Genomic DNA, 13,630 nt, shown 5'->3' on the forward strand with positions numbered 1-13,630 from the left:
CCTTTTTACCCAGTAAATAATATATTGTCCAAAGTACAAAATAATGGCCATTTTTGAACCCCACAAATTTAGAATCAAATATTTAATTTGTGGGCCATGCATGCACTGTAATATATACTGTGAGATCCTATTTGTGCTGTAGTGATGTTTAAGAGGTAACAGATTAAAAAAAAAAACACTTCTTTTCACTGTTAATTTACAGTAACTTGTTAACTAGAGAAGATCTTCTCTGAGGAAACCTTATTACATAATATGATTTGTTGCAGTACGTTTTTCTAGTGTTTCTTCTGTGCTTTTTTAAAATGTATTCTGTATTTCCAAGCATACCTATCTTGCTTAAAAGAAAAAAAAAAACAACAAAGGGAATAAATTGGAACTTTTATCCTCCTGTGAGCCAGGGTGTTATCTGCTTTCTTGAGGACCAGGTAGAAAGAGGAAATAAATAAAAGAGAATTTTGAGCTCTGCTCTGTTCTGTGCTAATAAAAAGGATTCCTCGTTGTGTACTTCTTACACTGGCTGTACATGTATTAGGCACCCTGAAGTTTGTTGGTTAGTCCATGGGTGATGAATGTGGAAGTGCCATTTCTAAAAGATTGCACAGGAGGCATCCGTTTCTGGACTTCGTGCCCAATGCTGATTTAGCTGGGGGAGAGATTAGTATTTGCATACCTTATGCCTGTAAATGATCTTACCTTATTGTATTCAAGTGTTGAAGAGCATTAAAGGGAATCTTTCCTGCTGACTTAAGTGAGAAAATCAATAACCATGATCTGGCACTTGCCTGCCTAGGGATTTACACTGACTCTAAAGTGTGATGCTTTCAGGAATGCTCCTGGTATATACAGATGTGCTCATGTTGTAATTATCAGACTGGAAATATTTGTTCCAGTAAAATTCTGATGTGTGTGTGTGTGTGTTTTTTTTTTTTTTTTTTTTTTTTTTTTTTTTTTTTTTTTTTTTTTTTTAGAAAAGAAATACTTGATCATCAAAAGTAATTCAAAGGAATTTTTTCTTTGATATGTTTATAGGGTGATGGGAGAATATCAGTTCAGTACATTACTGAGGAGTGTCTAAAGAAACTGGATACAAAGCAGCAGACAAACACTCTGTTGAATATGGTTTGGAGAGATTCAGCTAGCGAAGAGGTCTTTACCTTGATGGCATCAATCTGCCACACGCTAATGGTGCAACACCGAATGATGGTGCCAAAAGTCAGGCAAGTATAAATAATAGTGACATTGAACTGTAGTACATCTGAAATTTGTTTAACTAGATAGGCTGTTTGGTTAAATATACTGTTTCTAATTATTTTTCTTGAGATCTTTTATGATCAGCTGAAATAAAGAAGAATGTTTATTGCATGGACAATATGGACAAATCACTGAGTCCAGAAGTGTAAGCCCATGCTCTTAGTGAGTTGCATCACTGTCTTGAGGGACTGTGGGGTAGAGTTTGTGATCAGAAAATCACCCACAGATAGGTTGGCAGAGATTCTGGGGAAGTAATTTTTTGTCCTCTTTCTGAGAGGCAGCATTTAATGTCATGCTTGCAGAATACTGTCTTATTTTTAAAACTTACAGTGATTTGGATTCCACTGTCTCACTAAGCAGCTGAGTGCAGAAGTCGGTTTGTTCTCTGCCTCCTTTAACATGCAGCCAGTTATCACTCTTGCTACAAACTGAAACAATTCCAATCTATTGGGAAAAAAAAAATTGTTGTTGGGAAGGGCTTTGATACCTGAAATGGAAGTAAAATATTAATTCAGTTGTGCAGTATTTTTTCACAACTTTTGCTACAAAATTTAGAACAGGTGTCGGTGGCCAACTTTTTAACTGTTTTATCATCAGTCAAAAGTCTGCAAGTATTGAAGTAATTATGGTGCAAGTAGTTGTGAATAAGTATGCAGTTGCTAGCAATAAACTAAGTATTTAGGGAATGTTGTAAACATAATCAATTCAAACTGCATTGTAAACAATGATACAGAAAACTAATTTGGTGCTATCTTAGCTCAGTGGTGTTTATAGCTGTTAGAGGAAGTAAGATGTCAGTGAAACTGTGATTGCTCGATTAGGGTAATTAGTTCTTTGTAGACTAATTGCATTAGAGCAGGATGTGAGACCTGAAGATCATAGCAGCAGTTGAATGAATTAGTACCCCCTTTATTGTTGAAAGTAGCACATTGCCTTGGATAGTAATTACTGAGGTTAAATGCATCATTGCTTTGACTTGAGGTTTGCTGGTGAACTGTGGAAAGGATGCTTAATGAATAAAGAAATCCTGCACAAATTTAACTGTGTGAGTATGGCATCTATTTCCTCTGAGAAGCCATGTTAGGTCTTTGCAATTATTTGTGATAACAAGGTAGTTAACATAAACTCAGAAGCTGTGAAGGCTCTAGTCAACATCTTGAAATATGGAAATTGCTTTCCATTACAGCTTTTGTACAGCTCCAAAGTAGTTGAATTTACCAATTTTAGAAAAAGCAGTGTTTTTATTGGTAATACTTGTTGAATTATTTTCACAATCAGAATTAATTCATACAGGCATTTGATAAATAGAAGTTGATGTTAACTAATTGTGACTCCCAAGTCAGTCATCACGTTGGGTTTACCAGGCATAATTGTGTCAGTAGCTGTCAATCTTTTGTCCTGTTCAGTGCTTTTCAAACCTGGCCTAAGTTTTCAAGCAGGTACTCTAAGTGTTCCTCTTCCAGAGTATTTTTCAAAGAATATTTGATGCTTGTTTTAAAGGTAATAAACCTTCTGCAGTTTCAAAATAATGTATTTTCTTCATTAATTTCCACATTCGTTTTGCCTGATTATTATTTTCTTTTAATTGCCTAAATTATCAAATTCAATGAGTATTTAGCAAGATGCTTAACCCTTTTGAAGTTAAACTTTAAATGAGTAATATTTACTATAAAATGCTGCTAATTAAGCCATGTAGAAATAGTTTAGATAGCTTAGTTAAGCAAAAGTAATTTATTTGCAATGACTGAGAAACTTTTAAGCTCTTAGAATACATTAAATTTTTATTTTCTTTTTAAAAACACAGTGGATCAAAGGCTTTAAAAGATAGAATAGCCTGATAGAAGGACCTTGCTTATTTAGCAGCGTTTACAGTTGTAGTAGAATAATGATGATTAGCACGTATAAGTTCTGCAAGTTTGTAAAGTGAAATACTAAATAAAAAGCTTGATAACTGAAAATAATTGTTTATGAACTGGAAAAAAACTGTGCTAAGATTGACACAGACTTTGGAAAAGAAGAAACAACGAATGTTGTTTGAAATTGCTTTGAGGATCTTTTCCTTCTTGGGGAAAAAAAAAAAGATGAGAAATTGAGAGTTTTGCCGTTAGAGCTGATTGCATTTTCTGCTTGTGGCCCCTCAGTACAGCTGGGTGATGTGACTGGTGGTGGTGATCTGCGCTGCTAGGAACGCTACTGTCACTGCATGAGCTTTGTAGTTTCTTTGCATTTGGATATAAGAATAGCCCAAAGTGCAGTCTACTTCAGACTGGAAGGAGCAAGCCTTTCAGGTTCCATTCTGATACTCTGAGACAGTGGTGGATTTTGAGTTGGACTGTCAGTACTTTATTTTCCTCCCCATCTTTAATATTCTGCACATTCAAGTTTATCAGAGTGATAAACTGATAAATTGATACTGTGTGATGGTGGTTTTTTGTATTGTTTTGTTTTTTGCTGAAATGGTCCAGGATTGTATTAGGTACATTAAATTCTGACTGTATTCTGGAAAGATGTGAGCAAATCCAATTAAAAAGGAACCCACAACACAAAAAACCCAACAAGTCAGTATAGCCTTCATTACCCTGATGAAGAGATTTGGAAGACTTTTGTTCATTAAAGCTATACTTCACTGACAAATTCCAATTCTGTAAAATATTTAGGGAGATAATATATTAATTTAATTAATAAATTTAAAGAATACCACAAAGGTTGTCAGTACAGTTCAATACCCAACAGCCATTGGTACATCAGTGGTTATCAGCGGTCTGGTTGGTGGTAATTGCTGGTTTGACTGAACTGTTCTGTACGTTGACACTGTTTTATTTACATAATGCTGCTCATCTTACCCTGTGGGTGAGAATTAATTGGAAAACTGACTTGGGGTGTAATAGGAACAGTCTGTACCCATATATGTGCTGAATGAAGATGCTCGGGCTGTATGTAAGGCTATTACAGCGCTTCATTAGGGAATGTTCCTGTGTTTTTTCTGAAACCAGAATCACTGTATGTGAAGCTTCATCTGCTGTTTTTTTTTTTTTTTTAATCCAGTATAAAGAGACAGAAGCATCAAGCAGCTTGCAGAGTGATGTTGTGCATGGCAAGACTGCTTTGCTGCTTTCCAATGCCTGTGCCACCTTGCAGCTGTGCAGTGCCAGCCCCCTGCCTGGCTACAGTGACCTTTATCAGATGCATGAGCTCCTCTCGTCCTGTTGTATTCTCTTCATTAACTTAAATGGTCTCAGTGGGAAACTGGGCCCAATTTATGGCCTAGACTGAAAATCTTGCCTTTAACTAATTAACTTGTAGTGGTGCCTCAGCTAAATTAAGCTTAATGGGTCATTTAATCTGTCCCATTGCGCACGAGGAATTTGACGCTTTTTTTCAAACCAGAGGTGCCCAAAAATACCTTTCTGGCAAGTAGACATAAATCACGTGGCCTTTGTGAACAATTAGATGCCTACAGAGAGAAACAAGGTTCTAAGTAAATGGCCATCATGTTAGTACTTTGGTGAGCGGATAATTTAATTTAGCACGTGTAAAACAGATATTTCACAGAAAGTCGTGGAGTGAATTAACTCTGTCATAACCTGAGCTGACAGTCTTCATTTTGCAGCTTGAGAGGAGCTCATCGTTTCTGTTAGTTGAAAAATGGTTATTCTTCCAAACTATAGTGATAAATCTGAGTATTAAAGCTTATGAGAAAAATCTATTAGTGAATCCATTATATAAAACCACATTCAATGATCTCATAATAGGGAATTGGTAATATATAGTAAGATTTCTCAAGAAAATTCAGTACAAGGAGATGGGAGGGGATAAAAAATCAGAATTTAAGTTTTAGCTGTTTCATTTGTTTTTTGAATGGTACAGATTATTGAAAATTAATTCCTGAGAGCATTGAAGAGAAATGTTTTATGATCTTTTTCATCTCAACTGGTCGTGTGGTTTTGAGACTGTGTGGATAGTCAAGCTTTATATGAACTTTAACTCATCTACAGACTTTGCAGACTAAAGATTCTTTATCTTCAGGTTCTGTAAACTGTAGAATCATGGGATCACCAAGGTTGGAAAAGACCTCTAAGATCATCCAGTCCAACCATCCATCCATCACCAATATTTCCCATTAAACCATCTCTAATTTTCTGCAATTCCTCTTCCGTTGTTATTTTATGTTGTGTCAATCTCATGCAGTTTTATTTGGAAATGCTGATATGTAGCACATGCACGTTTACTTCTTATCTGACCAAAGTCAGTGGAGTAAGTAGATTTTTGACCTATCTAAATTCTATGTATTCGTACTCTTCAAATTGTAAAATTTGAGCTTTTTTTCCCCAGGTTTTCTCTTTTGGAAGTAAAAAAAATACTGAAGCTATTTAAAAATTACTTTTTATTTATTTTTTTTAAGCATGGCTGATTTCTCCAGCCTTTGCAAAGACGTGACTCCTCAGGGGCATCCTTGCATTTTTATTGTTTGTTTTCCTAAAATTATTTCCCTTGACTTTGAAAGCAAAACGCTGTACTTAGAGCAGGAAGGTAGGGGGTGGTTCTTGGTGTCGCACCTTCAGCAATGAGTAATACTCCTTTTTAACAGACTGATGAATTCGGTCTTATATGTTTAGGTTGTAGTTACGTATTTATTTTCTGGTAACTGGGAGAGCATTAGAATTGATGAATTCTTCAGTTTCATATTTAATAAGTTTTATATTGAGAAAAGAAGCTGTATGATAGCATCTTCTACCAGCTGTACATAGTGTCTTTAACCTGATTTTCAGGAAAGGGAATCACAGGAGTTGAATACTTGCAGTGTTTCTGGAATTGGGCCATAAAATGTGGCAGCTGCTACACTTGGCTGCCTGGATCGCCAATACGGAATAAAAATGGGTAAAACTCAGACAAAGGTTATTATAATAAGCTCTTAAGGTTTGTCCTTTTTTCCCTTAATTATTGCTGAATGTTGCTAGAATGAAAAAATGAATTACATTATTACAGGTTCAGTGTCCATAATGTTTGTTCATTTCTGCTAAACCTATTAGATAATTTCCAGGGATGATTGTCAAATTAACAAGTTTTTACTTGGAAGCCCTCTGAGACTTCATGGCACTCTGCCAAATTGCTTTTTCTCTCCATAGGAGGCTGAAAACTGAAGGTCAGTAGAGAGATTTCTCATCTAAGCAACCAAGACGTCTGAGCTATCATTCAGTTATTTAAATGTTAAAATATATATCCTTATTTTCCTAAATTATCTTGATATAATAAACCCCTTCCTTACATAATGTGTAACTTTCTATCCCATTGTCCAAATAATGTGAATCTAGAAGAAAATAGAATTCCCACAGATCAAGTCAATTTAAAAATAATAAATAAAAAAATCTGCATACTTGCAATAGTGTAGTTTTACAGTTAAAGCATATGTTTAACTAACTTCAGCTCCAGTAGTTTAAAATTTGACTCAAGTTCAGTAGTGTTCATCATCACACAACTTCTGTGTTGTGAGGCTTCCAATTCCTTTTATAATATTGCGTATATTACAAGGATTTAAAATCTGCGCTTCTTGTAACAAAGGGGATGATACAGCAGCAAACATGCATTGCAGACTTTCTTCCTTGTCTTTCATTTCTTCTTCTTCTTTGTGTCCCTGTTCTGTGCCAGACTCGCGATCCCTTTGTGGTACACCCACCTTGGATGGGTGCATGGCAAGTGAGAGCCTGAAGAAGAGACTGGGTGCATGAGACAAGACTGTGCTTTAGAGAAGGCAGCAATGAAAGAGCCCATGGGGCTTAAGCAGCCAGCAAGCTAGGACCCAGTGGCATGTGACACTGTGCAGTATTTGTGTGGGGGTGTGCTAGGGATTTCGTTTTCCTGTCTTGAAATGAATTGTTGCTTAGAAGCTTTTCAAATGTTCTTATGTGTTTACTGAATATTTTACTTTTTTCCTTAATTAAATGTGTGCCTCCTTTCGTTTTGCCGTCTGGCGAATTTTAATTTATCCATGTGGTCTGTAATAAATATTGGTTTCCTAGACAGCCCTTCTTGTCTGTCCTCCCTGCTCCATTTCCCAGCTTCCTACCTCCTGTGTGTACAGTCATGAGAAATTTCAGTGCTCTGAGACTGTTGACATCTAAGAGGCAATGTGGACCTGAGTGTCTGTTTTACCATCTTTACTAATAGTGATCAGGATAGTTTGGAGAGTAGCTAACTGAATATAGTTCTTCAATATCAGTAAAATGATAGCTTAGTCAAGTCCTGATTTGTTTTTTTTTTTGTTTTTTTGTTTTTTTTACTTCTAGAATGTGTAAATTGTTTTGAATCATGTTTGTTACCAGTCTTTTTTTTTTTTCCTGCAGAGGAAAGGAATAGACTACTTTTAGTATCAGAAGCTCTCTATTTTTTACTTCTGTAAAAAGTTTATCAATCCAAATTATGTCTGAATTGGTATGGTGAGGTCAGTCCTGTGTGTAGCTAATTGTAGACATAATTATTTTACATGGGTAGAACTACTGTTGCTACTAGTATCAATTTTAAGGTATTAGAATCTACTTGCAGAGAAAAAATTCTGTTTATTAGTGTCAGATGAATCACAGAAGTGACCTTTCTATGTGTTTATGTGATTCATTACATTACATTTTAAAAATTTTCAGAAAAATAACAAGCATGTTGTATGTATTTAATGTGTGTTTAATTTTGTGGAATACTCCAAACTTGGGTCCGTATCACGTGGTTTGTTGCTGAGTTAATGGGAACTGTATTAGATACAAGGATTTATATGCTTGTTTTAAAACTTTGGAGCTCTCATCAGAGGTGATTAGAGTAAAAACCCCATCTTGAAAAAGAATACTTGAATTGTTTATGTTGGAGGAATGCTTGGCAGTAAAGTTCTGTACGAAGCATTGTGTTTTGTAAATAGGCTGTATTGGCAGACATGATTTATTTAAACTTCCTCTTTCAGGCTCCTTTACAGTTTAGCCTTTAATGCCAGATTCCTGAGGCATCTTTGGTATTTGATATCTTCAATGACTACACGAATGATTACAGGGTATGTATTTCCAATATCTTGGAAGCTGAGTTTCTTTTAGAGCAGAATGTACCTAGTTAAAAAGAGAACAAGGCAGGTTGTGGCATGACAGTGCGTATGGACAGTGATTGAAAACAAAACTGTAAGATTTGCTTTGTTCCTACTTCATTGACATTAGTGGTACTATGATTTCATAAAACTTGGGAATTCAGCAGTTGTAAGAAAAAACGATGGTAAATATTTATTAAAATAAGACAGGTGTCTTGTGTAGATTTTAGTGCTTACTAGCGCTAATGTAATAAATAATAAAGTTTCCAATACTTCCTCCCAGGTATGTTGGTTTTATCTCATAAACTCTGACTAGTCCAGAAACTGACAGTGCCAGAAGTGCATTCCCTAGGAACTGAGGCATTGAACCTGCAGATTTTCTGTGTGCAAAGATGCATATTACTTAACCTGTCTTTGCTTTGTTTTGGTTCTAAACTAGAAAGCACCTGCAGTCTGTGCTGACACCAGAGTTTGGTGTGTTTGAGACATTGAGAAAATTTAGTGACAAGAATTTAGAACAACTTTATTCGACAAGGGTGTACATAGTTATTAAACTGAGACAGCAGTCCCTATTTTGTTACAGGAAATGATATTTAATATTTTTACTGGAATGCTAAAGTTAATATTTTTTTCAAGTATTTAATTAACATTGTCTTAATTTTGAATATTGTATTTGCAGGTCTATGGTACCACTTCTTCAAGTGATTTCAAGAGGTTCTCCAATGTCTTTAGAAGACTCTAGTCGAATTATCCCTCTCTTCTACCTATTTAGTTCTTTGTTTAGTCATTCACTTATTTCTATTCATGACAATGAATTCTTCGGTGATCCTATTGAAGGTGAGAGTTTGAATGGTAATTGATAACAGAGCTTTATAAAGTAGGTTTGTATAAGGCTGCTTAAATGTTGAGCTGTCAGACTTAGAGGACTAACTCCATACAATTCAGTTGCTTCTGGGTGATCCTTTGTTAAGAAGCAGGAATATTAACCGCCTTCTGCTTTTCATAAAAGAATGGAGATTCACCACGTGCTTCTAATATGGCAATTCTAGAACAAATGTCTGCTGCCATATCAATTTGTTGGGAACTGTTCAGCATCTGGAATTTACAGCTTTAGGATTCCCTGGGCAATGATTTGCCGACATCTGTGGGGAAGGTTTTGCTTGGGCTGACTTGCTGATGGTCCCCTGAGCAATCAGCTGTCATCTGGTTCTTTCATGATGATTGCATTTAGGGGGGGGGGAAAAAAAAGATGGTCTGCGCCATGGGAACCATAGCTTTACAGGGTCTATTATGCAAGTTTTTAATCATGGTAATTTGCAATGAACTGGTGAAGAGAATGAAGGTCTGGACTGAATCTGTAGACTAATTCAAACTTTTAACATAGTTGCTGCAGAGAATAAGAGAATATTGTTATAATTGTGTCTGTAAACAGTTATGAGGTCATGGTTTTTAAATATGTTCTCATTCTCTTTTTTGTGTGATGTTTTCGATTGATATCAGATTGGATGTGAATACTAGAGTTCCAGTGAAGTCAGTGTTTTTTTTAATAGCGAAAAAGAAAACGTTGAAAGAAACTTAAACTTGTGGTTTGTTTAGTTGTAGGTCAGAGACAATCATCAATGATGCCTTTTACACTAGAAGAGCTTGTAATATTATCACGCTGCCTTCGAGATGCGTGCTTAGGAATCATAAAGTTGGCTTATCCAGAAACAAAACCAGAGGTTCGTGAGGAATATATTGCAGCATTTAGAAGTGTTGGAGTAACAAAAAATACGGAGATGCAGCAGTGTATACAGACTGAACAAAAAAGGTGGATTCAGTTATTCAAGGTAAGTTGTGTCAGTTGTCTGAGTAAATGAGACTGGGTACATTTTATTTTTGCTAGTTCTATTTTTTTTTTATTTTTTTATACAGTTTTCAGGAATGTGGAGTCAGGAAGATTGATTTTTGGGCTGTATGCTGAACTTTGAGTAATTAAGTTCAGATACACTATTTTTCACAAGTCTTAGTTTAATTTTCTTCCTTACCATGTTTGTAAAACAAAAAAGAAAGCTTCTGTATAGAATAGACATTTTGTCTTGAAATCCTGTTCAGCAGGATCCTTAGTATGTGATTACAGCATTACATGGGTGTGTAGTTCTAACGGGATTGTGTGGTGTCTCGGGTACTTCAGTATTGGAGGCTTCACTACATGGGTGCTAGGCTTCACCACCAGGTGCTACGCTGGGTTGGTTGGTGTTTTACCACAATGTGATGGTGTTACTCCTTTTGGGTTTGCTGGAGTACTAACGAGATGGTGAATTTGGCTTAGCAAATCTAAACTAAATGTACATCATTTCTGGCTATCTACCAATATATTTCTGTTAGTTTTATTCATGTCATTCTAAGGCTTAAAAGAAGCTGAAAATGTTGGCAGGGAAAAAACCTAATATAACTGTTGCTGAAAAAAATGGAGTGCTTGACTTGTCACGAAAATTCTGCAGCAAACATATCTAGTCAGCTAAAATTGCTCATTAAAGAAGTGGGAGCAGAAGAAATGCATTTTCCAAATTGAATGGTAGATTTACAGTCCGTTTAATACTGGTGACCTCTCGCACACTAATGTTCAGTTCGAGTCATCAGCTGTCCCTTCAGGTCTTTTATCACTGCTTTTGTCAAGCTATCTATTTAATTGAAAGAAGTTAATTGAATGAAAATGATCAACTAAGCTTGTATTAATATTGCTAATGGAACTTTCTTCTTGGCCATGTTTGGAGAAAGATGTCATGCTAGACTTTAGGAAAGGCCCATTAAGGCTTGCACTTAACCTGATGGGCTAATTAAGGAATGCTTATTCATTCTACAAGTCTAAGATAGCCTCTATCCAGCCTATTCTGTCTGATTTTACAACACATTTCACTTATGAGCATAAGCATTAATAGCAGTGAGAGTAACTGATAATGTTTTGATTGCATTGAATACAGTCCTAATGCACCACTGAATCTGTAATTTGCACTGATTGATCTAATATATGTTTGCACGATTTAATTTAATTACTTGTCTTTAAATTGCCAAATAAACTTTCAATTTAAAGGTCACAAGTGAAAACCCCAGTATGTCTATTTCTCTAGTGAGAACAGCATATTAGGAGCATTTCTCTGTTAGCGGTTTATTACTTGCCATCTTCTGTTTGTTCTCCTTACTTTGTCTTATTTACTCTTTTGTTAGCTTCTTAAATTTCCAGTGAATTTGATCGTATTGTGCTTTCATGCAGCAAGTTGTAAAATTTCAAGTTACTCTGTCTCACTGGCAGGCGAGTATCAACTTGGTGTGCTGTTTATATTTTCAGGAGCCAGAATTGTCTTCCATTAATTGATGTATCTGTGTAAATCCTGAGGGCATCGTGAAGACTGTTTTTACCCAGAAATGCAGATATTAACAGAGCTTTGCTTGCTTACTTCAGAACATATTACTTCAGAAATGTATTAGAAATAAAAGCTCAATACAACTGAAATTCACTCCATTAAGAGGCATGAAATCTTTACTAAGGGCAACTTTGAAGTGGGTTCCTTTATAGTGAGCAGGCAGTAATATCATCTTCCAAAAAAAAACCCACCCTAAAACAAAACTGAAGTAGGTTATAAATTTAAGGTGTTGAAGTAGAAATTATTTTTCTTTTATTTACACTGTGTCAAATACGAGAACTTGTCCTTTCTGAAACTTTTCAAGCTGCCTACGGAGGCATGTTGCTTCCCTATCATCCATTGCTTCCCTAACATTCCTTTTAATTTCTCACACTGGTTTTACAAGTTTTCCATGCCACTGATGTCTGATACGAAATACATTCCAGCAGGAAGGCAATGTTAAACCTGAAAACAGCGACTGCTGACAGTAAAACAGACTTATTGGCTGGCAGATTGGAAGTTTTTGGAAGGGTAGGCTTCGCATGTGAAAATGTCTTTATTAAGCAGTATCCCTCTTTTTTGGCTTGTAGGCAACTGCTACAAATTCTGTAGAACATAATTTCACAGGATTAATTCAAAGCAGTCTATTAATAGACTTAATAAAATTTGTTTTCATGTACTCAGAACTTGAGTTGCTCTTTCTTGTGAATTAGAATTTTGAGGGTTACTCACACCTGTGGCTTTGTGGGAAAGAAAGTTTAATTATTGTTAATTGAACTGAGTCTTTTCTTTCATTAAAATACATTTTAAATTTTACAAACAAGTCTCAATTATAGACTGCTAGCATTCTCAGTAACCCATTTATTCTGTAGAAGGAATTCCAGTCTCAGCTAATTTGATTCAGCTTCCTTTAGGTCATCTTTAACTGCTTGTAAAAACACTTTATTAGCATGCTCTTCACGTGGAAAATTTTCTGCTTTTTTTTTTTCTTTTTCCCTTAAGTATGGTGGTAATGGGACCACAGTGCTTCAGTGACTCATCTCACCTGCACTGAATTTTATAAGGGCAAGGTGATGAAAATTCCTGTGTAATCAGACAGTTCCCTTAATAGCATTCTTTTGTTCTTTTATTCAACAGGAGCTGGATCTTTAAAGGTCTTTTGTATAGTACCTAGACACAGATTCCTTTAGAAGGCCCATTAAACTCTGTGTTGCTCCTTGACACCTGCCTTTTAATGCTGTCTTTTAGGAAGATTACTTCAGAAAAGCTGTGTGTTTTTCTTCCTTTCTCAAGTGCTGTAGTTCTAAGTTTCAGAACAGGTGCGTGTTTATCACAGCAGCAGTAACTTCTTTGAGGCTACTAAGTGTAAATTGTATTGATTCCACTTAATTTTATGTAATGTTGGTTGAAGTTGATTCCGTCTTGCAGATGTACCGAACCTACTTTGGGGAGAAGGCATACAAGCAAGTATGCCAGTGCTTGTGCTGGAGTAGATGTTACCTTGATACTTTTCCTTCTGTTCTGGATTGCAGAAAACTGTCAAGAAAAATAGTACAATTGCAGAGATGCTCCAGTGACCATGACAAACATTTTTCCCAGCCCCACAATTTTTTATGCAGCTGTGCATAAACTAATTTTCTGTTGTTTTCTCATTTACAAATTTACCTTTCATGATTTGAGCTCCTTGTGAATTAAAAAGTGAATTAAACATAGTGGTTTAAAATAATGTGCCATGCCTTGTGGTTGAGTGGCATAGGGGTGTAACATCATCACTCACTGATTCATGCTGCTAAGCAAAAATCTGTTAAACTACTTTACCTTCCAGGCTTGCAGGAGAATGCTTATACTTTTCCCTGGGCTTACTGACTTAATGTGCTGAAGGGCTTTTACTTAACACATTTTAGTTTGTAAATAATGTTACGATACATACGCACATATG

At 35.8% G+C, this 13,630-nt stretch overlaps 1 protein-coding gene across 1 annotated transcript in view; it reads left to right on the plus strand.

Moving 5' to 3' along the window:
- UBE3C (ubiquitin protein ligase E3C) overlaps window positions 1–13,630 on the plus strand; it is a 66,358-nt gene that overhangs the window by 18,282 nt on the left and 34,446 nt on the right. The window contains exons 10-13 of the mRNA XM_048951016.1: window positions 1,030–1,217; window positions 8,195–8,281; window positions 8,988–9,145; window positions 9,905–10,137. Coding sequence (XP_048806973.1) covers window positions 1,030–1,217; window positions 8,195–8,281; window positions 8,988–9,145; window positions 9,905–10,137 — 666 coding nt within the window. The remainder of the gene's footprint in view (window positions 1–1,029; window positions 1,218–8,194; window positions 8,282–8,987; window positions 9,146–9,904; window positions 10,138–13,630) is intronic.

The sequence above is a fragment of the Lagopus muta genome, chromosome 7, assembly GCF_023343835.1.
Source record: "Lagopus muta isolate bLagMut1 chromosome 7, bLagMut1 primary, whole genome shotgun sequence".
Lineage (NCBI taxonomy): Eukaryota > Metazoa > Chordata > Aves > Galliformes > Phasianidae > Lagopus > Lagopus muta.